General features: G+C 38.0%; 2 protein-coding genes across 9 annotated transcripts in view; both read left to right on the top strand.

The window, feature by feature from the left end:
• The window catches only part of pank4 (pantothenate kinase 4 (inactive)), a 35634-nt gene extending 26950 nt beyond the window's left edge, over nt 1-8684 (top strand). For 4 of the 5 annotated variants that reach the window (XM_067432032.1, XM_067432031.1, XM_067432029.1 and 1 more), the window contains exons 16-19: nt 2115-2219; nt 2304-2404; nt 6429-6497; nt 6596-8684. In XM_067432032.1, the coding sequence (XP_067288133.1) occupies nt 2115-2219; nt 2304-2404; nt 6429-6497; nt 6596-6833 (513 nt within the window). In that variant the 3' untranslated portion in view covers nt 6834-8684. Of the gene's footprint in view, nt 1-2114; nt 2220-2303; nt 2424-6428; nt 6498-6595 lie in introns of those variants that run through there. The other variant, XM_067432033.1, reaches the window with a different exon arrangement.
• A 3963-nt stretch (nt 8685-12647) lies between these two features.
• The window catches only part of draxina (dorsal inhibitory axon guidance protein a), a 51197-nt gene continuing 37264 nt past the window's right edge, over nt 12648-26580 (top strand). For 2 of the 4 annotated variants that reach the window (XM_067431138.1, XM_067431137.1), the window contains exons 1-2: nt 12648-12841; nt 17213-17324. In XM_067431138.1, coding sequence (XP_067287239.1) covers nt 17262-17324 — 63 coding nt within the window. In that variant the 5' untranslated portion in view covers nt 12648-12841; nt 17213-17261. The remainder of the gene's footprint in view (nt 12842-17212; nt 17325-26580) is intronic. The other 2 variants (XM_067431140.1, XM_067431139.1) reach the window with 1 other exon arrangement.

Below are 26580 nucleotides of genomic sequence, written 5' to 3'. Positions count from 1 at the left end.
GTATCTTGTGGGCGGAGCTAAAGAATGACGATCGCGCACAAAGCGGTGACGTCCTCAAGCGTGGAGAAACCCATGGCTATCGATCAGATTCAGCTAATACATGTATGATCCAGAATCAGATTCGGAGGCTGAAATAAATTGAACAGGAGAAACAGCAACAGCAGGACGTCCGTCTCTATGGTATGTACTGTATTTAGTGGCCTGTCAACATTTGTGTGTTTACTCGCAGTTTATGAGGACATGATTCGGTTTATGGACTATTGTATGCGACTAAACCTTAGCAGTAGCAAGCAAAACGGTTTTGCACGTCAGACTAGTGTAACGTTATACATAGAACAACAATGGAGTAATAACCCTTATCGCATTTGAATGACGAAGCATGCGATCGTGTCGTTTACTGATGTTTACTCACGCGACGATAGCCAACAACATAGACATTTGAAGCAGTTTTACTCACCGACCGTGAACCTTTATCGCTGGGACCGCTCTGTCAAAAACACACTTCTTTGGTATGATTTGGTGAAGTCCTGTGACAGCAGTGACCGTGGAGATCCACTTTGCGATGCGACTGAAGCGATGTTGTGAAGCTTCCCGTCATTTCTGCATTCAAATCGGTTCAAATGCAGCGCTGCCTTCCCGGAATGCTGTGCTGAAGCGTTGAAGTCGCTTGATGTCACCCATAGGAATAAAGTGGAGCGCGGCGCGGACTATAACGACATAAGTGTTCACGGACGAGTGGATCTACAGCTGAGCGAGTGTTTATGGGCGTGCATTTCCTCTCTCGCTCTAGTCACGCGTGCGCGCACCCTACCGGGAGAAGAACCCGTACGGCCCATACAAGGACCTTCCGCTCTATCAACGTCAAGCCGACCCATACTTGAAAAAAACTTTCCGAAACTTGTGAGAAACCGGAAGGACTATTTTTGACACAGAAATACTCCATCAAACGTCCAACATTAGTTTTTGAAACTTTGCCTATGTTTAGGATGGGAATCCAAGTCTTTAACAGTGTAAAAAGCTAACACTTTTAAAAAGCTAACCCCCCCCCAACAGAAAAAAGTGAGCATATTGCATGCAGATTTTGGCATTGCAGAAAGCATCCAATGAACGTTCCCTTTATGGTCTCTAAAATGGTGTCACTCTTCTGAACTCCTCTCACAAAGTTATGATAAATGAAGCTGACTTCACATAAAATGTTTTTTTGAGCATTCGAAACTCTACCATAAATGCACCAACCAGTTTTGTCCAGTGCTAACTTAAACACCTCTGACGATTTAGTTAAAAAAAAAATCAACAGATAATTTCTTCAGTGCTGCAAAACACATCGTAAATAGAAACCTTTGATGCTCTCCAGAGTGCAAACACAGATTGTTTTTGCAAAATCTATTTTCCAATATGCTTTTATTTCAGAGAAAACTGATCCTAGACCAGCAGTTGTGGGCAGCTTTTTTCTCTAAAAGCAATCAGAAGCAGCAGCAGGCAGTGGTTTGAGTAATAAAATTACATCTAGTCTGTTTCAAGTCCATGGCCAAGGCACCCACTGGCATAACATAAATCGGCGCCTATGCTACTGACATCTTTACATTGTCAGCATTGCCAAATGGGCTACTTTTAAACTATTAATTTCCCCCCATCCCATGGGTTAAAGTCTTGACATATTGCATAAATTATATAGGACTGAAATGCTAGAATGTATATATTTTATTAAATATTTTAATAAAATAATAATATTTAATAAATTAAATATTTTATATTCTACCAATGATAAAACAGGAAGGAATATGGTAGGGAGCCTTTGAGCTGTGTTTATGATCACCATGACAGTGGTTTTCAATTTGCATAACAGTGATTGTAAAATATGTATTTTAGGTATTTGAGATATGGTCAGTTGGCTAAGTTTGGGTTATTGTTTATTGGCCATTGGTCTAGTTTTATTACACAGATCAGGCAACCCTATTCCTTGTCGATGTACAAGGGAGAGCAAGATAACAAATAAAATTGTCTTTTTAAATGTAAATTTAAAAATGTAATATTTGCCATGTTAAACAAAAGCATGTTCTATGAAGTCTTCCTGGTATTGATTGAACACTGTGCCTGCTGGCTTTCTTTTACAGGGTCCTCCTCATAAATGTGCATTGTTTTTCGTAGATAATAGTGGAATAGACATTATTCTTGGGGTTTTCCCTTTCATTAGAGAACTCCTCATCAGAGGCACAGAGGTAAGTCAACAACAACAATATGTTTTAGAAGCAAATTGTAATTGTTGAAGTTGTAGTTACACATGTGACCATATTGGCTTATAGGTTGTGCTTGCCAGTAACTCAGGCCCTGCCTTAAATGATGTCACTAACAGTGAGCTTCAGATCCTAACTGAGAGAATTGCTGCAATGGACCCTGTCATTCAGTGAGTTCTCATCCTTATTACTATCGGTGAAAAGGTTCCCTTAATTTTTTTAAAATTACAAATTGGTTTCTTTATCTAGTATAGATAATGTTTTCACTTTTTTTTACTGAACTTCTGAGCATACCTCATTTGTTTTTAATTTTAAATCTTCAAAAATGTATATTTGCTGCAATATTGCTCATTGAAAACACGTCCTTTCCTTCTATAATAACATGATGTTATCTATCAAAGGTTAAATTAGTTATTTACTGAAAAAACATCAGTAAAATCTGTACTTTTATAGTTTGATTTTATAGTATGATTTAACCATATGTAATCTCCCTGTAATCTTTACGCATAATAGTCAGAAAATGTTATTTATTTAAATGGAACAGTTTGAGTTTTTATTGAATGTATTAATATTTGATGCATCAGGCTTTTATGGCTCATATTGTATGACTTGAGAATATGGAGCTCATAAAATCATTGATATTTTACAACAGTATAGCAGACTACATGTATAAAATATAAGTTCACATTAAAAAAAGTATACAGCAGGTTTTTCAGCAAAACTTTTGATCATGTTGATATTTTACATCAAAATAAGAATTTTGATCAAATAAAATATGATACAGTAGGATTTAAAGAGGTCATATGATGGTTCTAAAAATAGCATTATTTTGTGTATTTGGTTTCATGCAATGAAAAAAAAAAAAAAAAAAAAAATTACACATACGGTTTGTTAGGGGTTAACAGCTTATGACCCAGGACCAGCAGTGAAGAAATGAAGACAGAGTCAGGATTGCAATTAATTAAAAGAAAAATTTACTTAAGAATAGTTTGCAGTTTCAAAAGCAGAAGCCAGCTTCAAGTCTCACAAGGAGTTCGTAGGCCGCGCTCCCTCTCTCACCGTCTCGTTGCCTCGCCCTATCGTACATACAATTGTCCCAACAGTTATACCGTTTTCAAGGTCTTATCCACGTCATTACTGCAATGTGGATGGTTCTGATTGGCTCAGAGACAATGCACAGTCATGGTAAATTTCCACTCGAGTCAGTTAATCTGATGCACGTTTCCACTGACGTGTCACTTGTTGATGCTTTCACCCAGAATTAGGCCCATAGTGACCTTCCAGATCTGGAGCAGGTGCCAGCTTGCCCAGAACAACAAGTCCACCCATCGCTTAGGGTGCCCATTGTACACCATTCTAATCTGTAACACAGAATATTGCGCACATACACAGATACACAGTCTCTCCAAGGTTGGAGCTGATTAAGCTCCAGTTCTAACCAGTTCTTACCAAAACATACTGATAACATGTGCTTTCTTTCAGTGAGAGGGACACACAATAGTACAGGCAATATTCATCTTGAGTCTTTAGTGTTTGAGTAAAAGGAAATATAAAAGGAATAAAACATAATAAATTAAATGAAAGACAAATCCATATTTCATATCTGGAAGCCGGGCTAAGTGAGCAAACCCTGTTACTGCACTTCTGACATGTTAGGGGTGTGTGATACCTCAAATCCAAACACACGACCTTGTTGCCAGTGTTTAGTGACACATCACACATCTCTAGGCCAGACCCTCAGTCACTCCTCAGAGACCAAATACACACTTTAGAAAAAAAAGAAACTAAAACAAAATCATAACTGGATTGAATCATTATAATAATATAGGATTAATATTGATTAAAGTTTTGATTATGAAGTTAATTAGGATATAAATATATACAGGTATATTGAAGCGGCAGTGGATTTCAAAATCCCCCCTTCAGGTTCATTATTGTTGCTTCTCTATGCCCCTCCTTTCTGAAACGCGCTGATTTTTACAAAGCTCATCGTTCTGAAAAGTGCGGTGTGCTCTTGATTGGCCAGCGATCCAGTGCATTGTAATGGCCCAAATACCTTAAAGCGTATAGTGACATGATAATGTTGGTCCTACCTTATCAATTCGAGCCCAAATCTGATCCGGATGACCAAGCTGATCAATGTTGCCAGCGTGACTGGACCAGAAAGTATCAGACTGGTAAGTTTGCATTTGTTATCGTAGAAACGACAAAGATGTAAAAACGGTCTGTGCTTTACCAGGGGAGTCCTCCAAAAAAGCACACAGTCAAATATTTGGGTTGTATTGTTCTGGAACAGTGTTGTAACTAAAGCTTAGCCACTGTTTTCTAATTATGCCCTCTTTTGAAAAGCCAAACCAAGTAGTTTGGCTTTAGCAATGAAAAATACAGCATCTCCATGACATGGCAGTGCTGGCACGACAACAATACTACAGGGAAAAAAAGTTATGCCTACTTTTTTTTTTTTTTTATACGTTTGGGCGGTGTTATAAACCTCTGCCCCCACATACTGATGTAGCGATGTGGGGGTGTGTTTGAACCAAACGGCAACCTCCCCCAGTTTCTGTTTAAGCCAATACGGAAGTAACTTAAAGGGTTAGTTCACCCAAAAATTAAAATGATTTCATTAATTACTCGCCCTCATGTCGTTGGACACCCGTAACACCTTTGTTCATCTTCAAAACAAAATTGAAGATATTTTTGTTGAAAGCTGATGGCTGAGAAAGACTTCAGATAAGCCTCCATTGGCATTCAGTACATTCCCACTCACAAGACCCATAAAAGGCACTAAAAACATCGATACAAAGTCCATTTCACTACAGTGGCTGTACAATAATTTTACGAAGCAACGAGAATAGTTTTTGTGCGCAAAAAAATATAAATAATGACTTTATCCGCCATGTTGTTGTCATCCGTGGAGGTCTCGGAAAGAAAGAAACATGTTTACAGCCTGGTACAAATTGTGGTTTTGGTCTATACGGCTAATTTTGCCCTTATGACAACTGTGAGGTGACCGCTGCCTGTTAGTCATTGCGTCACCTCAGCTCCGCCCACGACCCACCTCTTTGCCCATTTTCTGTTATCCGGGCATGACACGCTGGCAAGATGGCTACTTACATCTCGTCTCTACTTTATGCTTCACAACTGCTCTTCGAAATACTATGGATGATGTCACAGACACTACGTCCATATTTTTTTACAGTCTATGGTTTGAACGAAGCATTTTAGGAAGGTGTGGCTGAGCCTTAACTTTTATAAAGAATATTTCTTTGGGTTTGAGACTTTGTTGTTGAGCTTTGTTACTCTGCAGATCTTACACATGCACGAACAGTTACACACTAAAGAGAAAGGAAAACAAGAAATCGCATCATATGACCCCTTTAAAAGGTTGAAGCTTGTTAAAGAGTGATAAAGAGGTTTCTTTGAAAAATACATATTGGCTGCATGTACACTGCAGGTCTTGATGCACAATTCTGATTTGGTGACTATATCCGTTTTTTTTGACGATCCGCTTACATCATCTTTTCAAAAGCGACCCGTATACGACATTTGCATTTACACTGTACACTGGCAAAACAGCCCAAGACGTTCTTAACCGGTGAAAGGAAGTAAAACAGCGCGATATGCAATGGACGCAGACAAAATGATTGCACAATGTTTTGCTGTCTGCACAGTTCCACACATCTTTAAAGGTCGGCAAAACATTCTCTCTTAAGGCAGAGAAAAAGAGGAGAGCCCTTGACGGGGTTGCCAGGTTTTCACAACAAAACCCGCCCAATTGCAACTCAAAACTGTGTTAAAGTAGACCAATTCCGCATGAAAACCGCAGACTCGGCAACACTGGATCGCAGTTTGTGTCCACCTGAGTTGACGTCGTTCGCCTCCGTCCTTTTTTCAATGACGTACATCTCTCATTTACTGGGGAATATCCGATTTGACCGCTTAAATGGCACGCAATGGACGCATCCGAATCATATCAGATTTATTACCACATGAGTGAGGACTGAATCCGATCTGAGGATATCGGAATTCATGCTTTTTTTACTGCTTACAAGTTCACGTCATATCCGATCTGGGCCACATGAGAGGAAAAAAATCAGAATTGGGTCACTTGAACCATGCAGTGTAAATGGGGCTATTGTGAGCCGTTACACCCGTAACATCAGATTGACCATGTTTCCATTTTCCCCTTTTCAGGGCTGCAGTCAAAGAGGACAGACTTGCTTTGGTGCAGAGTGGTTCTAGTTCTCCGTGTTTAGACCTGAGGTATAATATGTTTTCCCCCATAGGCCTATTTGTTTTCAGTTGTTAACTGAGCTCCCTCTGCTTAACCATTTCCTCTCCCTTTATTTGTCATTCCTCAGTCGCCTAGACAAAGTCCTGGCCACAGTCGTCAGAGAGCGTGGCACAGATTTGGTGATCATCGAAGGTATGGGTCGGGCCATCCACACAAACTACTATGCCATGCTCAGCTGCGAGAGCCTTAAACTAGCCGTCATAAAGAACTCCTGGCTGGCCGAGCGTCTTGGAGGCAAGATCTTCAGTGTAGTCTTCAAGTATGAGGTCCCTTCTAAATTTCAAGGGCAACATTATGGAAATTAAGAGGTTTTTAGAGGGAAAATGGCTAGCTCCAGACAGGAAGAGCACTACTTGGTCCTCTGTGCTTCTTTCTGAGATTGACATAATGATTGTATTCGAGTTTTTTTTTTTTTTTGCTTTTGCTTTCCTTAAAAAAAAAAAAAAAAAAATCAATAATAAAGGTGTGGTCATATGTCCCTGCTCTGAAATTGAATGCGCATGTTTGCTGTAGCCTCCCTCATAAGAATTGGATGACAGCTGTAGGGGAATTTTCTTCTGATGAGATTGAATTTTATTGTTCTCAGACCTGATTCTGTTGCTGAAGGTTTCTCCATTGGATTCAGCATGGATTGCAAATTCAAATTTAACATTTATGATCAGTTGAATCAGCCTTAATCCTGCTGGATGTTTAAATGTGTGAACCTCTGTTCATTAAAAATGTATCTTTATTTTTTTGACACATTTATAAAAATCACAAAGAATCCCAATCTTTTTTTTTTAAACACAATTCCTCTTTTTGACAAGCAATCTGGTTTCAAATAGAACTGGTATGTTTCTAATTATTTCAGTCACTGCTTTTGTTACTGCCATACTGAATTGTCATCCAGCTGACATTGTCTTTTAATGGCTAGCACCACTGTTCCCATGACAACATTTTGTGCGACAATGATTTTGTAATATTTTAATACATTAGCAGTGGCCCGACCCAACTGAAGTTAATAACAAAAGCTTTCAGCACAAAATGGTATGCTTGGTTTTTTGAAAATATAGTAACAATTTATGGATTCAAATTATTATTATTTTTGGCCATTGCCTGATTGTGATAGATAAAATGGTGATAACTCAAATATGAATATATATTTTTTAATGAGTTGTGCCTGCATTAACACTAGGTGTCAGTGTTGTATTGTAATTAGCCCTATACAAATACAAATGCCTTTCTTGATAAAGGCAAATGCTAGTTTGGAAGACTTTTAGGATCATCTCTCTCTACCCCCCCCCCCCCCCCCCCCTCCCCTCCCTTTTTTTGTTTTTGTTTTTGTTTTTAAAAACAGTTCCAGAACAATACAGTCTGCAGTGCCTGCTTCATACATTGCACATTATATTGCACTGCATTTATCCTCAAATCTGATGCAACTCTCGCTTTCTACCGTCTGTGGAAAACTTTGTAATATAAAAAACATTTCAGGGTTCTACAGCACAGCATTGCCTCACTATCGCAGCTCTTTCTCGATAGGAGAGACAGACAGAGTTTGTGTGTATGCATAAGAGAAAAATCTATTCATTGTATCTTAGATAATCTATTACACAATCATTTGTTTTTGGGCGCTAAAGCACATTATTTCAGGGATATGTTATGGAGTAAGCACATCCATTGTTTTGTTTTCTTTTTCTGATTGATTGGTTGGTTCACCCAATGTATAATTAATCTTATTTTTGTATGCATTATTTTTGTGGCCCAAAAAAATCTAAATGTGTCATGAATCGAACACAAATTGTCAAGCTATAGTGTATTTCAAGTGCAATGTGTATGCCATCATTCTGACTAAATGTTTTGGACTGATGGTCTAGAATGCGACACGTTCAGGAGCTTTAAAATATGCTTATCACGGACATTGTGAAAACAAGGATCTCTCACAGACTAAAGCTGTTTGTACAGTCCTCATTTATCATCAGGCCAAAGGCTAACTTGCTTTACTAATGCATTAACTTTTTTGTGAAATTTTGTAAAAGCAAGTGTAAATATAACGTAAACTTGTACATAAAATGTACTGTTTATTTGCATATCTTGATACATTCTCGAGATATCAGAAACTTATACTCACTTGACAATCACTTGTAATTCTATGTCAAATATATTTTACACTATCTTCACTCAGCTTGGATCTCCTTAATTTCTGAATTTGTATTTGCAAAAATAAAAAGTGGTCCTCTTTAGTATTGACCAGTCACCAAAGTTATAGATTTTTACTATCAACATGAAATGGAAACACATGAATGTGTTTACAACAGATTTTACTTTAAATGTGATGCATTTTTATATTCTGTGAGAGAGAAAAGGTTAAGCAGGTTTATATCTGTTGAAGTCTATATGAGGTGATTGGAAGGATTGAAAATGGGTAACATCAACTAAAAAGAAAACGTTGCTTTTAAAGTTAGAGCACTGGTGAAATATCCAAACTATAATTAAATATCTCATCTGAAGCTACAAATATTTTTGTATGTCTGCAAGTAGAAAAATATGCTTTTATGTGTCGCAATGGTGTAATTACAATATCTACCACCAGGGGCTTGCTGTACCCAGCTAATCAGCATAATCTATACTTCTTGACCTGGTCTGTGTTTCCCAAAAGTATCATACCATCAGTACCATTGCCACCAATTGTCTCTACGATCAACTTGGCTCACAATGCTTTTGGAAAACGCAGCCCTGGACTGCTTCATGAATCACATGACCAGTCTAGTAATATTGAATTTTTTCTTGGTTACCATTCTACAGACACATTTAATAAATAAACTAATCATGGCTGAATAGGGGCATACAATGGACCACTGAGAAGCTCTCTTTGTCATGATGTTGCTTCTATGCCACTTGCCCTCAGTATACATATGCCAAAAAAATATTTAGACATCAGATATACTTTTTTACTAGTGGGTGCAGGAAACTAGCTTTTTTTTAAGTGGAGATGGCAAAATAAAGTAAAGTGACATATTATACAAATAAAAATTGGGACAAAATTATTCAGACACTGACCTGACCACGGCATTTTTTTATAATTGCTAATGCAACCTTTTACACCACAGACTGAACGAAATTAAGCATTGATTGGTGATTGGTTGACCTAAATTGGTGTTTACTTTAATTTAACAGCTGATTGGTTTATTGTAAGCCATTGTATAGCTTTCTATTAAAGTTATCTGACATTATAAAAATTAATTTGTTCTGACAGTTTAACTGAGTTCTTGTCATATTTTAGTACTATATTTTCTAAACTATAGTGAATAAACTGTGATAATGTGAAAACATTTTGAAGGTGTCTGAATACATTTTGGCTTGACTATATACACTGATCTGACATAACATTATATATTACCACCTTCCTAATATTGTGTTGGTCCCCCTTTTGCTCCCAAAACAGCCCTGACCTTTCAAGGCATGGACTCCACTAGACCCTTGAAAGCGTGCTGTGGTATGTGGCACCAAGATTTTAGAAGCATATCCTTTAAGTCCGGTAAGTTGCGAGGAAGAGCCTCCATGGATCGGACTTGTTTGTTCAGTGCATCCCACAGATGCTCGATTGGATTGAGATCTGTGGAATTTGGAGGCCAAGTCAACTCCTTAAATCTCATTGTTGTGCTCCTAAAACCATTCCTGAACCATTTTTGCTTTGTGGCAGGACGCATTATCCTGCTGAAAGAGGCCACAGCCACCAGGGAGAACAGTTTCCATAAAAGGGTGTACATGGTCTGCAACAATGCTTAGTTAGGTGGTACGTGTCAAAGTAACATCTATTTGGATGGCAGGACTCAAGGTTTCCTAGCAGAACTTTGCCCAAATCATCACACTGCCTCTGCCGGCTTGCCTTCTTTCTATAGTGCATCCTGGTGCCATGTGTTCCCCAGGTAAGCGACGCACACACACCTATTCCCTTGATGTAAAAGGAGATGTGATTCATTAGACCAGGCCACCTTCTTTGATTGCTCTGTGGTCCAGTTCTGATTATCACATGCCCACTGTTGGTGCTTTCAGTGGTGGACATGGTCAGCTTTGCCACCCTGACTGGTCTGCGGCTACGCAGTCCCATACACCGCAAACTGCAATGCACTGTGTATTCTGACACCTTTCTACCAGAACCAGCATTAACTTCTTGAACAATTTGAGTTACAGTAGCTCATCAGATTGATCAGACCATGCAGGCCACATGCATCATTGAGCCTTGGCCTCCTTTGACCCTGTTGCCAGTTCACCACTGTTCCCTACTTGGATCACTTTTGATAGATACTGAACACTGCAGACCAGGAACACCTCACAAGAGCTGCAGTCTTGGGGATGCTCTGACTCGTCTAGCCATCACAATATGGCCCTTGTCAAACTCACTAAATTCCATACACTTGCCCATTTTTCCTGCTTCTAACACATCAACTTTGAGGACAAAATGTTCACTTGTTGGCTAATATATCCCACCCACTAACATGTGACGTGATGAAGAGATAATCAGTCTTATTTACTTCACCTCTCAGTGGTCATAATGCTATGCCTGGTTGGTGTTTATAAAAGTACACACACACACAGAGTGTACATGATAAAAAAGTATAGATACCCCTATTAAAACGAGCTGCTTTTTGTGTTTAAAAAAAAAAACACATTTCCGACAAAAAGGGTAAAATATAAACGCTTAAAATGTGCACACACCTATATAGTTGGCTTTGTGGTTGTATTAACCAATGAAGCTCATGTGAAATAGTACACACCTTTCTTCACCTGAAGTTACTTTAATTAAATTGCAGCTGTTCTTGTAGGGTTTTTCTTATAAAGTGTTGACAGGATCTCACTGTTGAAAGGTATCAATCAAGAGGGCTACAAAAAAATAAATCCCAAAACATTAGTTATACTATGCAACACAGTGAAGACAGACATACACAAGTGGAATAAGTATGACACAACACTGATATATCAATAACTGTGCATCCCTTCAAAATTGATGATATCAATAGGGCCTATAGCAACATATCTCTATCTGTCTGAGATAGGTGTGGCAAAACACAAGCCTTTTCTGAAGATAAAATAACAACAAAAATCCTTTAAGACCAGCTAAACTTTGCAAAAGCATGCAAAAAAAAATTGTATGGTCTGATGAGGCCAAGATTAAACATTTTTAGGCAAGAATATATATACAAATATATTTGTTTTGTACATAAACAAAACAGCACATAAGCAAAATAAATCCATACCTGTGGTGAAGCGTATTGGTGGTTTTTTTTGTTGTTGCTGGAACAGGGGTTTTAGTGAAGGTGAAGAAAATCATGAATAGCTCACCCTGTAGACCACTAAAGCTAAAAATTTGCCCATTGGCCTCTGTCTATCGGGGGCCTCAATCGTCCCCATATACTGATTGGCTTCATCACTCTGTCTTCTCTCCACATAAGCTGGTGTGTGGTTGGCATTCTGGTCCAATATGGCTGCCGTTGCATCATCCAGGTGGATGCTGCACATTGGTGATGGTTTAGGAGATCCAAACCCCCAACCCTTTTGATATGTAAGCCTTTTCGATTTTTTTTAACAGAGAGAGCACCATCACTGAGATGCAGCTGCAGTCTTTGATGAAGCTGTTGTTTAGTACTGTGTTTAGTACTGGACAGGGTATTTCTTGTGGCTAAATCTGCTGATAATGCAGAGTTAGACAGAGGGTCCTTGGGCATATAATTCCCATTCTTTGCTTATTATTAGCTTAATGCCTTGTGATATTTTGAGTTTTGAACAACAAAAGACTCGAGTTATTTTCACATATACTGGTGTAACATGGGTTAATACCAGAGGCATGCAAAAAAAAAAAAATCTGTTTGTCTGCTGACTCCCAATTTTTTTTTATTCCAAAGTTGCTGATATCTGCTAAATTATAATTTAATAAATTATATTTAAATAAATTATAAACATAATTTTCTCCCAGACATAGGCTACATTTTAAAGTTAGACAAAGTTTTAAAACAAGTAAACACACACACACACACACACACACACACACACACACACACACACACGACGCTATATAAATGAAATGACTCCCGTGTTATAGTCTATTTGTGAAGATATATGCGGGGAAGAGTGTTTGTGAGAAATTCTGCTCGATTTTCGTCGTTTTTCCTGAGGGATAAATGTGTTGTGAACTTGTTCGGTGAATTTTCTCTCATCATCACTGACATCAGCCTTCACAGCAGCGCGCGTCGGGGAGCGCGCTCGACAATCAGAGCCCGAGACAGTTCATCTATAACCTGCTTTTTCACTCGGCTCCCATTCAACGGATTAATACACGGTAAGAGTAGCTACGAGTCCTGCTCTTATACTCATGCTTTAAAGAATGTTATATCGTTTTGTTTGCGCAAATCTTTTGATGGAAACATTTAGGTTATGGCAATTTGCTCGAAGGTTTCATTTATCAATTAGAGCAAAAAAAAAAAAAAAAAAAGACAACAACTTTTACATCTTTTATATTCTTATTATTCTCCTTTTCTGTATGTTTTTGTTCTTTTCGATTGTATTATTTTTAAATCACAAAGTGGTGTTTGTCAGAAAGACTGGATAGCAGTTTTGTTTTAAAACTAACCATTACGATTTCCACGTTTTACTAATCAGGATACACCCTGCAGTTTACAATCGTCGTATCTTATTAATATAGGCTGCTTCGGTGATTTATAAGAACAAAAGTGTATTTTCAATTGAGCACTGTATTTGCGTACAATTTTATTTTCCATCGGTCCGTGTAGGCATAGACTTTATTATTTTATAAAGATGATTAATGGAATATGTAAGAGAATGCGTCTGTCTGCACGCACCTGTGAATGTAGTGCATGCTCAAGCTTGATCATATCTTTATGTTCATAATTGTGTGACTTGATTTGAGTGGGCAGCTGAGTTTGAAAGCATGCAATTACATATGAATTTTAATTAGACTCCAAAAAAGGCTCTACTCTTTCTGCACACATCATTATACACAAACTTGATCCATCTGTGGCTAATGACCTTTGGTCAGTCTAATATAGTAACAAAAATTTAGCAGATAATGTAAAAAATAACTATACAATTATAGTAATATTGACGTGTAATATTGTAACATCAACCTGGCATCCACAGCGGCCAGTTTTTATCCTATGTTTTACAATCTGAGGTGGATTTTTTACTGTAAATGTAACCCAATATTATTATTATTTTTTTTACAATGTGGTGAAAAACTTGATTCTATGACTCCTGGTCATTGTTTTAGATGCATTGTTTTCTGGCATCAATAAATGCTGGAATTTCATGTGCACTGTATAGTCGTACTTAAAGATCTGCACAGCTTAGAAATGGTGCTGAAAAGAGTGATGTTCTTGTTTGTTCGTGGTCATTCCCTTGGTGCCGATATTTGGTATTTTTTCAACTTAAATGGCTTTGATATTGCTTGGTAATTGTGTTCCAAATGTGTGCTCTACTTACAGAGCCACACTTCTAAAGAATAAATGTTTTAAAAGATGATACATATATTGATCATGTAATGCCATTAGAAATCAATACATCGACTGTACTGTGCTGACTGAAAGTCAAAGAAGTCATCAATTCCATTATATAATGTCCTTCTGCTGATATTAGCTGCTGTGATTGTTAAGAAAGAACAGATGCTCCTAATGTAGGCCATCCCTAAAACACTTCAAATCGCTTCAGCAATTAAGAGACCCCAAAGCAGATCAATAAAGACCTTTGTGTGATTTGTTCTGCAGCCACAATGTCCTGCTGGCTAACTGGGAATCAGTCTTTGTTGGACACTGGAGACAGCTGGTCTATTGCTTAACAAATGAGACACTCTCCCACTTATCTCATACAGAAGCTACTTTGATTCAACAGAGATGTTTCCATGTAGGCTAGTTTTATGGTTGATCATATGGCATGGTTCTCCACATTGCCTTCTTTTTGTTGTCTTCACGGCTCACAACGTGCCAATAAAGACTGCAGTCCTGCTGGAGAGTGTGTGTGCTTGTGCATCTGTCTGTTTTTGGGACAGGATGAAGGAGTTTTCCCTGCTGTGAGGATGAGGAACATTCTGCCAGGATGCTTAGCTAAAAGATAACGGGATGCACTGCAGGGAGCCAGTTGTGATACTGTGAAACAAAAGTGATATTTGATGAAGCACCACATGTGTTGTAAGCAGTCACATTGGAGACAGGATCTTTTCCTGAGCTCTCTTGGCACCAGATGGATTCTCCTTATGGCAATTTTAACACTTAGCCTGTTGTTACGTGTTTTGTGTCCTTGACACTTTTAGAGCTGCCAAAACGAATAATGTGAGGTGTGAAATTGCTGAAACTGTTTGTTAAGAGATGGCAGCTCTCATTTGTGTAGATGAGTTTATTTCCCGCTTTTGAAGCATTCTTTTGTTTGATATTTGACATTTTTGGAGGCTGCATGCAAAATGTTAATGTTTCGGTCAACTTTATCTCAGATTCTCAGTTGAAGATTGGAAGGATGCAATTTACAAAGCTAAGCTCTTGTGTTTGTGCGTGTTTTTTTCTTCTTTTTTTCCCTTCTTATCACATAATGTGCCTGAAGCACAATATCTGTGTGATTTATTATTGTGTTATTTATAAATTATGTGATAATGCAATACTCTTTTCCTGTATGAAGTATGAAATTGTTCTTATGACATCCTTTTTAAAAGGGATATTATTGGTTTTATTATAAACTGGCTTTGTTTTTTTGTTTTTTTTAATAAAATGTTGGGTTTGGTAAAATATCAGCCCCTGTAACCTTACTAATAATTACTAATGATTCTAATGCTGCCATGTACAGGCCGATAAAGGTCACTTTTAAATCATCCAGGGTCATAGAATTAACAACTTACAATATTTTAATAGCAAATAAAATCGAATCAGTAACCTAATCAATAGTAAAACAATCACCACACGGTGCATCTTAGCATCTCAGCTGTGTTTATGTATAAATATTTTAGAAAATAAAATATATATTGTGTAAAGAAAACATATTTGCATGTTTTAAGGAATCAAATGGACTCAAATTATATGAACTTTCTAAATTTAATTTGTGCCCTTTTCTAAGGGCATACTCAGAAAGTTGTGGTCTCTGCAGCACATCGGGTATTATGATTGTAAATACATATTATCAAATTCCATAATTGGTTCATTCCTACAGTTCCAACAGGTTTGTTAAAAACTATGTTAAAAAAATATGTTATTGTCTTATCAGAAGGAGAAATTGTTCAGGCCTCAAGCTCAACCATCCTTCAGATGAGATGTTAAAACGAGGTCCTGACTTTCTATGGTCATTAAAAAAATCCTGGGATGTACTTTGGAAAAGGAGTAGTGCTGTAACCCCAGTATCCTGGCCAAATTTGCCAGGATATATATACACTATCACCAGTAGTATATATACTACTGGTGATAGTGTGTGTGTGTGTATATATATATATATATATATATATATATATATATATATATATATATATATATATATATATATATATATATATATATATATATATATATATATATATATATATATATATATATATATATATATATATATATATATATATATATATATATATATATATATATATATATACTATTTTACTCAATGTGCACTAAATAATCTGGTTCTTAGTAGAGTAAACATTATTTATTAGTTTGGCAACATGCTAGCACCAAACTCTTTTGAAATCAAATGTGAATCAAGTCTCATGTTCTTTCAATCAATCAATCAATTTAACATCACAGTGTTAAACAGGACAATATCGCAACAAAATTAGATTTGGCTGTACAGTCGTTCTGGAGAAAACAGTGATGTTATCAGCTTATTTTAATTTATCATATAGCGACAATGTTGGCGGATCAGTATTATAGTTTATAGAATCAAATAAGACCTAATTAATTAATTTAATTTGTATATTTAGTTGAATAACTTGGATCATAATTTTAGTGTCCCCAACTGAGCAAGCCAAGCTAAAGGCGATAGTGGCAAGCAACCAAAACTCCATCAGGGCATGATGGAGAAAAATAAACCTTGGGAGAAACCAGACTCAGTCGGGGTACCAGTTCTCCTCTGGACTATTATCAAACAGTGTATGATTATTATTCTGGCAACCTTACAAGTCTGAAATCATATTTGATCGGAATATTCTAAATGCTCTTCTTTGCCTGAGCTCTCTATGTGCATTCCCAAATCAGTAATGAGGTGCCATTTCTGTGAGGATGCTGCTTTAGAAGGCAGCTACCTATCTAGGCAGTAGACAGAATAACAGTGCGGCTCTTCAATAGTGCCATCCTTTCTTGATGGCTACTCTTGTCTTTGCGGTCCAGCAGATTTGGTAGGTGTGAAAATTTGTGGGTGTGGGCATCCCTTTATGTCATTTAGAGTCCAGCCAACTGCTTCTACACATCAAACCCAATCCTAAACACAAACTCAAGCAAATGCTAACTGAGGTAGACCTACATATACTTCCCAGAATAGAAACCAATTAGAGTTAGCTGGTAATGACTAAGAAAATGCTCTCTGTGTCTGTGGTCTATACTCAACTCATATCAGACAACTCTCAAAAGTTATAACCTTCTTAGATTTTCCAGTCAAGGAAGTATAGAGAAAAAGCTTCAACCTTTCATCTCTTTGAAAAGTTTTTTTTCCTGTTTTCTGGAGGTAGCAGGGGTGCAACAGATGGCTTATGGAGCCCCAGATCTCAGCAGGAGGAGATGTTGAAGACCTCACAGTGGAAGCTCTCTCTCTCTCCTCATGAAATGTCACTGAGTTCATTAGTGAGCTTCACATTCCTTTCAAACTTTTGCACAATATCATCCAAGTCGCTTGTGAAGGCTTTTATCAGTTATTCACACAGTGGTAGGATCTGAAGTGTCTTAACACCATGTTGTGCTCACACATATCCTCTGTGGTTACTCCACCCCCATGCTGTTTTTCTTTCTATTTTTCTTTCATTCTCTTTCTGGTTCTGGGTCTCGTTGTCTTTCACTGAATATCCAGCGCCATCCCAGGCTCCATGCTGTGACCCTTTGCTGAATATCTTATATAATCTAAACTTGCCTGCTGTTACCCTACAGACTACTGAAGTACTACTGCATGAATCCACTGAGACCTCTGTTTGTTGTATGGCTATACTTCTATGTCCTGTATAGGAATGTGTCTGGCATTGAAGCATGTGTTTGAGATTTTTTGCTTGTGTTACTACAGAGGACTATGTTACTATGTTGTGGTTCCAGGATATACATGTGATTATGTCAGATAGACTGTAAATTACAAGGAAATTTGAATATTCTATCATTAAAAATACGAACGTTTTCATTTTTTTCCCAGATGAACAGTCGTGTTTTAGTAATTTTTTTTTTGTTGCTTTTTTAGTAGTTTTTTAAAATTTAACTATAATAAACCTATTATAACCATGTCTGACTTATTCATGTATTTTTGTTTCCCCAAGCTAGGGATTCACAAACATTTTTGTCAGCCGAAAACCTTATATTAACACTTAATAGTAACACTTTATAGTAAGTATACAGTAATAAAGGACAGTACATCCAAATCATTTGCAAACTATTATGCCTAGTTTGTAGTTAATTCATAGTTTATATTGTAGTCTCTACATTGTTAATATAGTAAAAGGCTATATACATACAACGAGTTCTTTATTCATTTTCATTTTCCCAACCTAAACATAGACAAAGTTTCAAAAACTAATGTTGGACGTTTGATGGAGTATTTCTGTGTCAAAAATACTCCTTTCCGGTTTCTCACAAGTTTCGGAGAGTTTTTTTCGAGTATGGGTCGGCTTGACTTCGACAGGGCTGTACGGGCTCTTCGCGCGCGCGCATGACTAGAGCGAGAGAGGAAATGCACGCCCATAAACACTGCTCTCAAGGTGCAGATCCATAGCCTAGAAATCCAGACGCACCCTAGCGGCAGCAAATTTAATCTGCCCGCAAGTGTCGTCTAGGAACTCTCAATACCCTTCTGAGCTGTATTCCCCTCACTCTGGACGGGCCAATCACATTGTGTATAGAGTCGGCGGGCGGGGCCATAATGACGTGGCCGAGTTGCCTTTGCGTGCTTCTAGTAAACACAGAAACTGGCGAACGGCGGCGGTCTTTCGAATCAGCTTTGACTGCGATTCTGGAAGACTTGGAGTTAAGCTTTTCTCTGAGAAAAGAACAAAGAACGGCACTGAAGCCATTCTTAAAAAGGGAAGATGTATTCAGAGTTTAGCCGACCGGATACGGTGAATGTTTAATCTATCAACAAGCTCTGTTTCACCTTCGTTACTCTGGTTGGTGGTAGCGCTATCCTATCGCGTGCAGAGGGAGTTTGAAAGACATCCGTTTATCCTGCCGCTCGGATTGAGCCCTGTCTATGGTGAGTTTCCAGACCAAACATCTTGATGTGGGTCTGGCTTGTCAGGCAGATCCACTCATCCGTGAACACTTCTGACGCGCCCTATGGTCGCGCCGCGCTTCACTTTATTCCTATGGGTGACGTCAAGCGACTTCAACGCTTCAGCACAGCATTCCGGGAAGGCAGCGCTGCATTTGAACCGATCTGAACACAGAAATGATGGGAAGGTTCATAACATCACACTTCAGTCGTGTCGCAAAAGTGGATCTCCACGGTCACTGCTGTCACAGGACTTCACAAAATCAACAGTTACCAAAGAATTGTATTTTTGACGGAGCGGTCCTGCTTTGGAAGCAGGCGGTGAGTAAAACTGCTTCACATGTCTGTGTTGTTGGCTATCGTCACGTTAGTAAACATCAGTAAACAACACGATCACGCATAACGTTAGTTAATTTATCAATGGAGCATGCGATCTATGGTGTGTGTTTAAATACATTTGTTTAGCTGACCAATATAGGTGTCAGTTTGTTTATTGTAAAACCACCCAAACATAAACCTAGCATTCTCACAAAGCGTGCTTCATCATTCAAATGCGCTAACGGTTACTCCATTGTTGTCCTATGTATAACGTTACACTCGTCTGACGTGCAAAACCATTTTGCTTGCTACTGCTAAGGTTTAGTCGCATACAATGGTCCAAACTGAATCACGTCATCATAAACCACGAGTAAACCCACACAAATGTTGACAGGCCACTAAATACAGTACATACTACAGAGTCGGACGTCCTGCTGTTGTTGCTTCTCCTGTTCAATTTATTTCAGCCTCCGGATCTGATTCTGGATCATATATGTATTAGTTGAATCAGATTGATAGCTATGCTTTATTTAGGGTAGCGTTTTCTTCTCCACGCTTGAGGACGTCACCGCTTTGTGCGTGCTCATCATTCTTTAGCTCCACCCACTCGATACGCCTCAAGGCCCTCGTTTTTTTTCCGGAAAGACTCGGTACAGCCTATTTTTCTTTTATAAATATAACAAAACGAAAGACTTTTCGGAGATATGAAGGATGCAATACTACTCTATAGGTACTCAAGATTGACATGAGTTTGACTGAAACTGAGTGTTTTACCCCCCCCCCCCCTAATATTTTTACAAATTAAAATAACTGTTTTCTATTTAAATACATTTAAATTTGTAATTTATTCTTGAATGATGAAGCTGAATCTTCAGCAGTCATTACTCTAGTTCAGTTAGCAATGAAGGCTTGGGATTAGATGTGTAAGAAGTAAGACCTACACACAAGAGTGTTTTAAGGACAAACACCTGACAAATGTCATGGAATACATCATCTGAACAATATTTTGAGGTATGAAACTGTAGTATAACCAGAATAATTAACTCTGCGCTGAAGATTTCAACGGCCCATCAGTTATTCCTTATTTGATGTATTTGTAAACATTTCAAGAAACTTAATACTAATGCATGTTCAATAAATGTTAGTTTAAATCACTTAATGATTGACATTTTTTCCCTTTTTCTGAACCAATCTAAACTGTGAACTATTTACAGTTCACTTAAAAACAAAGCATAAAAAACACAACCTTTCTCTTTACATATGAGCGAATTAAACAATAATAATTGTGTTAATTACAGTGACAATAAAATAAAGAACTCACTATTTGTATATAGGCTATTAATATATTAACAATGTAGTAAATACATATATACAGTATATATAGTTTGCAAATTATTTATAAGTACTTTGTTTCTATAACATGTTACCAAAATTTGGAATACAGGGGCAGATTATCGATTAATAAAGACTTATTTTTGCTGTGCACAGGCTAATATAAAGACAAAACAGCTGAACACATTTGGCACTACAATAATTAAATAAGCAAAAAATAAATAACATTTAATGTAGCACAAAACAGCCTTCTGTACAGGACATAACTGCTGAAAATAAGAAACAAAACTATTGAAATAATAAAATGTGTTTGCAAAGTAATGTCACGTATAGGGATCAAGTACTTTTTTCACCGTCAATTATATTATAATTCATAGATTTTTAAAACCATAAATTTGTGTATAATTTTCAGTAAAAACAAATACATATGTGAGGAAATTTTCAGTTAACAGTAACACTTTATTTTATAGTGTTTCCTTGTTATACCTTACAAGTCGTAATAACTATACATTATGCATAATTACATGCAACTAACCCTATTTACCAATTAACAGTTCTTTAGAGCAGCATGTTTACAGTATTGTTCTGGGGAAAAAAAGACAAATATGTACATTTCTAAGAGATCATACTCTTTTGTCTTGCAGACAATACAATGCATGGGAAAAATTCCGATACACTTACACAGAAAGGGCCAGTTTGAGGATTATTATAGAGATTTCTGTGGAAAGGTTAACAATGTCCTTGCAACATTATTGAACAACAACAATAGCATGCTAACAAACTACTACCTTTAGTAACCACATAGCAGCATGGTACAAGCTACATTAGCACTCTTACAAATAAACAACCTTTTAACCCCCAGGAATACCATAGCATTGTGTTAGTGGTTTTGCATGGGCCAGCACTCACATTTTTTAAGTAACGTAGAGTAACTGAATAACTATTTCTTACTGTTAAAGTCCAATTCAGCATTGATAAATTATAAGATTTTTATATTGTTTTGATCAATGTATTTTACAAATCTGGAAATCACAGAGCAGTTGTATGTAGAACAAATAGGTAATTTTTTTTTTTTTTTTTACAGCCAATGGCTGTATTATTGATTTTGCAAAGGCCAGCATCTTTATAAATCATGCATTGGATACATAAGGTTCCCCACCCCCTCAACATTTCTCCTCTCTTGTCATTTACGGTCAGCATCTCACCTTAAGGCTGAGCACTGGGCCTTTGCCATTTCATGCCAGATGTTGTATATGTTTACGATGGCTCCTATTTAATTGGTGTGTGGTCTTTGTGGGTGAGGTCCTACCAATCCCCGCAGGGTGCACAACCCCCACATCTCAATACTTTATTTCATCCCACCATTCAGACCCCTCAAAGGTCCACCTGTTAGTCACATGAGTGTGGGCAGATTTTGTATTAGATCAGCATGAACTTACATCACCCAGACTAATTTGTGAGTTTTAATGTTGTTCTTGTGTGGTGGATGAGAGACTAATGAACTACTAACAAAAACGCTTGTCATACTAAAAAGACTATGGGGGAGTGCTCATACTGAATAGCAACTAGCAATTGTGTGAAAACTAAAGCTCAGCGGTTGCTCCAGACCTTCTCCAGTTGTGAAAAGCGCACAGTGTGTACAACTGACAGATACAGTCCAAAGCAGTCAGTGTGTATTCCCAAATGAAGTGCCTGCAATTTTGATACAAATTTCCTCTGGCAGGAGTTTTGCTACCCATCCTCATATGCAATTTCCTTCACTTAGCCTTTGTGAACGAGCTCTTAAATAGCCCACAATAAAGTCCCCTGGCTAGCAACCCTACACAACAATCTCTGCAGGGTGTGAGGTGCATTTGTGCGTCTCTGGCTGATAAGGCTGGTCCAACTATCGACCCACCCGAGCTCAATACCCCAACCTCATTGATTTATCATATGCTGCTGTCTTCACAGAGTAGAATGGCTGCCTGAGCGGGTTGCCAGGTTGATAAACTACCCCTTTCCCACACTGAAGAAAGTCTCAGAGAGACCTAAATATGCTAATGCTGACATCAACAATGTAAACACACCCCTAATCCTATTAAAGCATGGGCAATAACTCAATACAAACACTAATTGATACTAATGCTAATGGTAGCACTAAGACAATGCTAAAACTGATATGTACAATGCCATTATGGCACAATATGTAACATTTTTGGATTAAAATATCCAAAAACCTGCACTAGAACAGTCTTATATATGTTGTTGACATCCCAAATGTTACAAAGAATGTTTAAATCCAGAGAAATAAGCCTTTTTTTCTTTTTTCTTTTTTCTTTTTTTTACCAGGACACGGACGTGTCCATGCGCCACCTATCTATGACATCATACCCGCTCCACCCTTGATTTCCTTTTTTATTTTGTTTAAACCATGGAAACACCAAAGACACTTTATTATGTGTTTTTTTAGACAAAGGAACAACTGTTTGGGGACATTTATAGACAGAAAACTAACTGTACTTTAATACAGTAATACAATTTTCTCCATTATACAATATGTTTTCAAATTAATTGCATGCCATTTAGCAACACAAGCCATCCAGTATTTATTAATGTGATATTCTAATATCAATCTAGCTTACTGCAGTGTGCAACAAATGTCTCATAGCAGCTGCAAAGGGGAATGCACAGAGTAACGTTATAACATCTTCAACACACTCAAATATCTAATATGATCAACAGCGCTGCGTTACCCCACATACACATGAGCTGAAGAAGTGGAAGCAGCGACTGTGGCGCAATAAAAGTTCAGTTTTAAAATTAACACTACTATTACAGTATGTTTATGTCCTCTGAGTTTCATTAATACAAGTAAATTCATTCTAATTGCAAACTGTAAAGTATTTTTTTTTTTACATGCATCCAAACAAAGCTTCTGCAAATGTAAAAAGTGGCATTACATGTCACTGTTAGCATAGTACTGAAAAGTTTTCAGGTCCTATCAATAATACAATGTTTATGCACATACAGCCATAGGAACACTGCTTTCCTTAATGCGTTAAGAGCTCGCTCAAGTACTGGGGAGCTAAACCATTTAGTGCTTTGTAATTAATAAGCAAGATTTTAAAATTTGTTTAACAGGGATCCATTGCAGTGTTGACAGAATCAGGCTAAAATGGTCATACTTCCTGCTTCTAGCAAGAACTCTAGCTGCTGTGTTTTGTACCAGCTGTAGTTAGTTTTATTAAGCGTGTAGGGCAACCACCCAGTAGAGCATTTGTGATAATCTAGAAAGCACCAAATGCATACCAATGCAAAAATGCACACCAATACATAAAGTACTGGTTGGTTCACTGTAGCGGCAATAAAACATCAACAACTTTTCCTAATATATTTTGATGTTTGCATCACATGATTAGCTCCATATAGCTTTTCTGACATAGTAATCATGTCCTGTAGCTCACCTAGTACAACATTACACTTGCAAAACCTGTAAAAACCAGGTTCCAGGTTTTGATGTCATGGCTACTGCCAGGGCCGGCGCTAGCTCAAATGCCGCTCTAGGCAGAGCACGATCGTGCCGCCCCCACCTCACACTCACAATTAGGTATCCTTAAGATGCATGTAAACAAATTAATATTTTCTTTATCTATAAAATTACACTAAAATAAAAACGTGCAAGCATGTTTTCAGATTTTATTTTTCATTCTGTAACGTGAAAAAGTACAGTGCAACAGCTGCATATCATTTCTGTTTTATAATAGACAGTGCACAGAATAAAACTAAATATATGCACACAACTTTTTAGCTCATTGGAGGTTTCGATTTTTTCTTGACTGATACACACAAACACACATTCACATAATAGCCTACATTTCAGAAGCGTGCGCGTCGGGCTTTCGCGGCGGCAAACGCTTTGATTGCGTCCTCGAGTTTAACGTTTTCAGCAAGTTCGTGCTCAATTGCAATTGTTGCTAGTCCATTGAGTCTGTCTTGTGTCATTGTACTTCGGAGATAATTTTTAATCAGTTTAAGCTTTGAGAAACTGCGTTCTCCAGAGCTCACAGTGACGGGGAGAGTGAGAAGCACTCTCAATGCTATAAAAACATTTGGAAAAATTGATTCCATCCCTTTTTCACAGATGAATTTAAGCGCGTCCAGTGGTTTCGATCCAGCAACCAGGCGTCTGCCCAAAGCAGTCAGCTCTTCAAACAATTCATGCCCATCAACATCCCGTGAGTCTCCATGAGTCAGGGCCTTTTCCAGTCTTAAGCAATCCTGAAGAACTATTGTATTCTCCTTTTCTTTGAGAGATGCGATGTCATATAAAAATCCAAATACGCGCCCATGGTCTCGAAGCAGCGAAAAGCGCTCTTCCACCGAACGGATGGCACAGTCGAGCACTTGGTTAAAGAAGCCCACCCTGTAGTTTTGTTTTGTGTCCATGACAGGTGCGTCATCTCCTTCATAAGGAAACATTTTCTTTCTTTTTCGTTGTCGCGCTGCACTTTGTGGAGGGAAGACGGCCTCTGTTTCCAACTCATCAGCTAATTGTCTTGCGCTGGACAGCACTCTGTCAAAATTACTGTCTGTGCGGTATTCCACAAGGAATTGCTTTGTCGCGTTTAGCTGTTCTGTTGCATGTGGAATGTCAATGTTCATTGTCTGCAGTATCTTGCTGGTAATATTTGTTTCATATAAAATGTCATACCATGTAATGATACTGCACAGGAATGGATACGTTTTAATTTTTGTCGCAATGCCTCTCGCTTCACATCTGGCTTTGACACCACAAGCGCCTGTCAGGGCATCATCCTCTGCTATTGATAGAAGAGCGTCATAAACATCTCCTAAATGGTGACGAATAGGTTTGAGTGCTTCAATCCTGCTTTCCCATCTAGTATTGCTGAGAGGCTTAACTGTAAGGCCACTGTCACCTATGTGCCGTTTTAAAATCTGCCAGCGAGAAGTGGAAGCGGCAAAAAAGTTGTAGACCTCCTGTATCACTGAAAAGAATTCCACAGCCTGCAGGCAGCACGATGCCGCATCATTCACCACTAAATTTAGAGAGTGAGCACTGCACGGGACATAGAATGCCCTTGGATTTATGTCCTGCACTCTCTTTTGGACACCACTGTGTTTCCCCCGCATATTTGATCCGTTGTCGTATCCTTGACCTCTCATATCCATGATGTCAATCCCTAGATCGCCAAGTTTCTTAACCACGACATCTGTCATGCCAGCACCGGTGGAATCCGTTAAATGCGTGAATTCTAAGAAATGCTCCTTAACCCCCACACAACTTTCCAGTGCTGTCACAAAGCGCACAACAACTGTCATCTGTTCCGTTCTACTCGCGTCAGGTGTGCAGTCTAAGATTAACGAAAAGTATTTGGCTGATTTGAGCATTTTGAGAATTTCCTGCTGAATCTGAGATGCAAGCATTCCTATGATTTCATTTTGAATCTCTTTGCCCAAGTAATGAACATGAGTTTCCTTAGACTGTATTCTTCGGATGTGCTCTGCCATAACACTATCAAACAGTCCAATCGTCTCTACAAGTTTCAAGAAATTTCCGTTGTTATGTTCATATAAATGATCTGTGCTGCCACGGAATGCCATGTTTTGCATCGCCATTACTCTCACAATACTCACCAAACGTTCCAACACCTGCTGCCAGTGTAATGTTTCGCATAATATTTTACGCTGATTTTGCGCATCAATTGTGTTTTGAGTGGACAACCTTGTGTCCAGCTCTTTCCATTTATGGAAACACTCCAGATGTTCACTTGACTTCTCGTGTGATTTCAGTATGCTAGAGAGATTTTTCCAGTCTTTAACACCGTCTTTAGCCAGAGCAGACTTTCTCTCGCTTTCACAAAAAAGTTTACAACAAAAGCAAAACGTTGCGTCCTTGCTAATCGAATAAACCAGCCATGGTCTGTCAAGTTTCTCCCCGTTAGCTAATGTGCGACTGTAATGAGCCTCTGAAAATCTCCTGTTCCA

The sequence above is a fragment of the Pseudorasbora parva genome, chromosome 22 (assembly GCF_024679245.1).
Source record: "Pseudorasbora parva isolate DD20220531a chromosome 22, ASM2467924v1, whole genome shotgun sequence".
In the NCBI taxonomy this organism is placed as follows: Eukaryota; Metazoa; Chordata; class Actinopteri; order Cypriniformes; family Gobionidae; genus Pseudorasbora; species Pseudorasbora parva.
The sequence above is the reverse complement of the archived record's forward strand: the minus strand, read 5'-3'. Positions and strand labels throughout refer to the sequence as shown.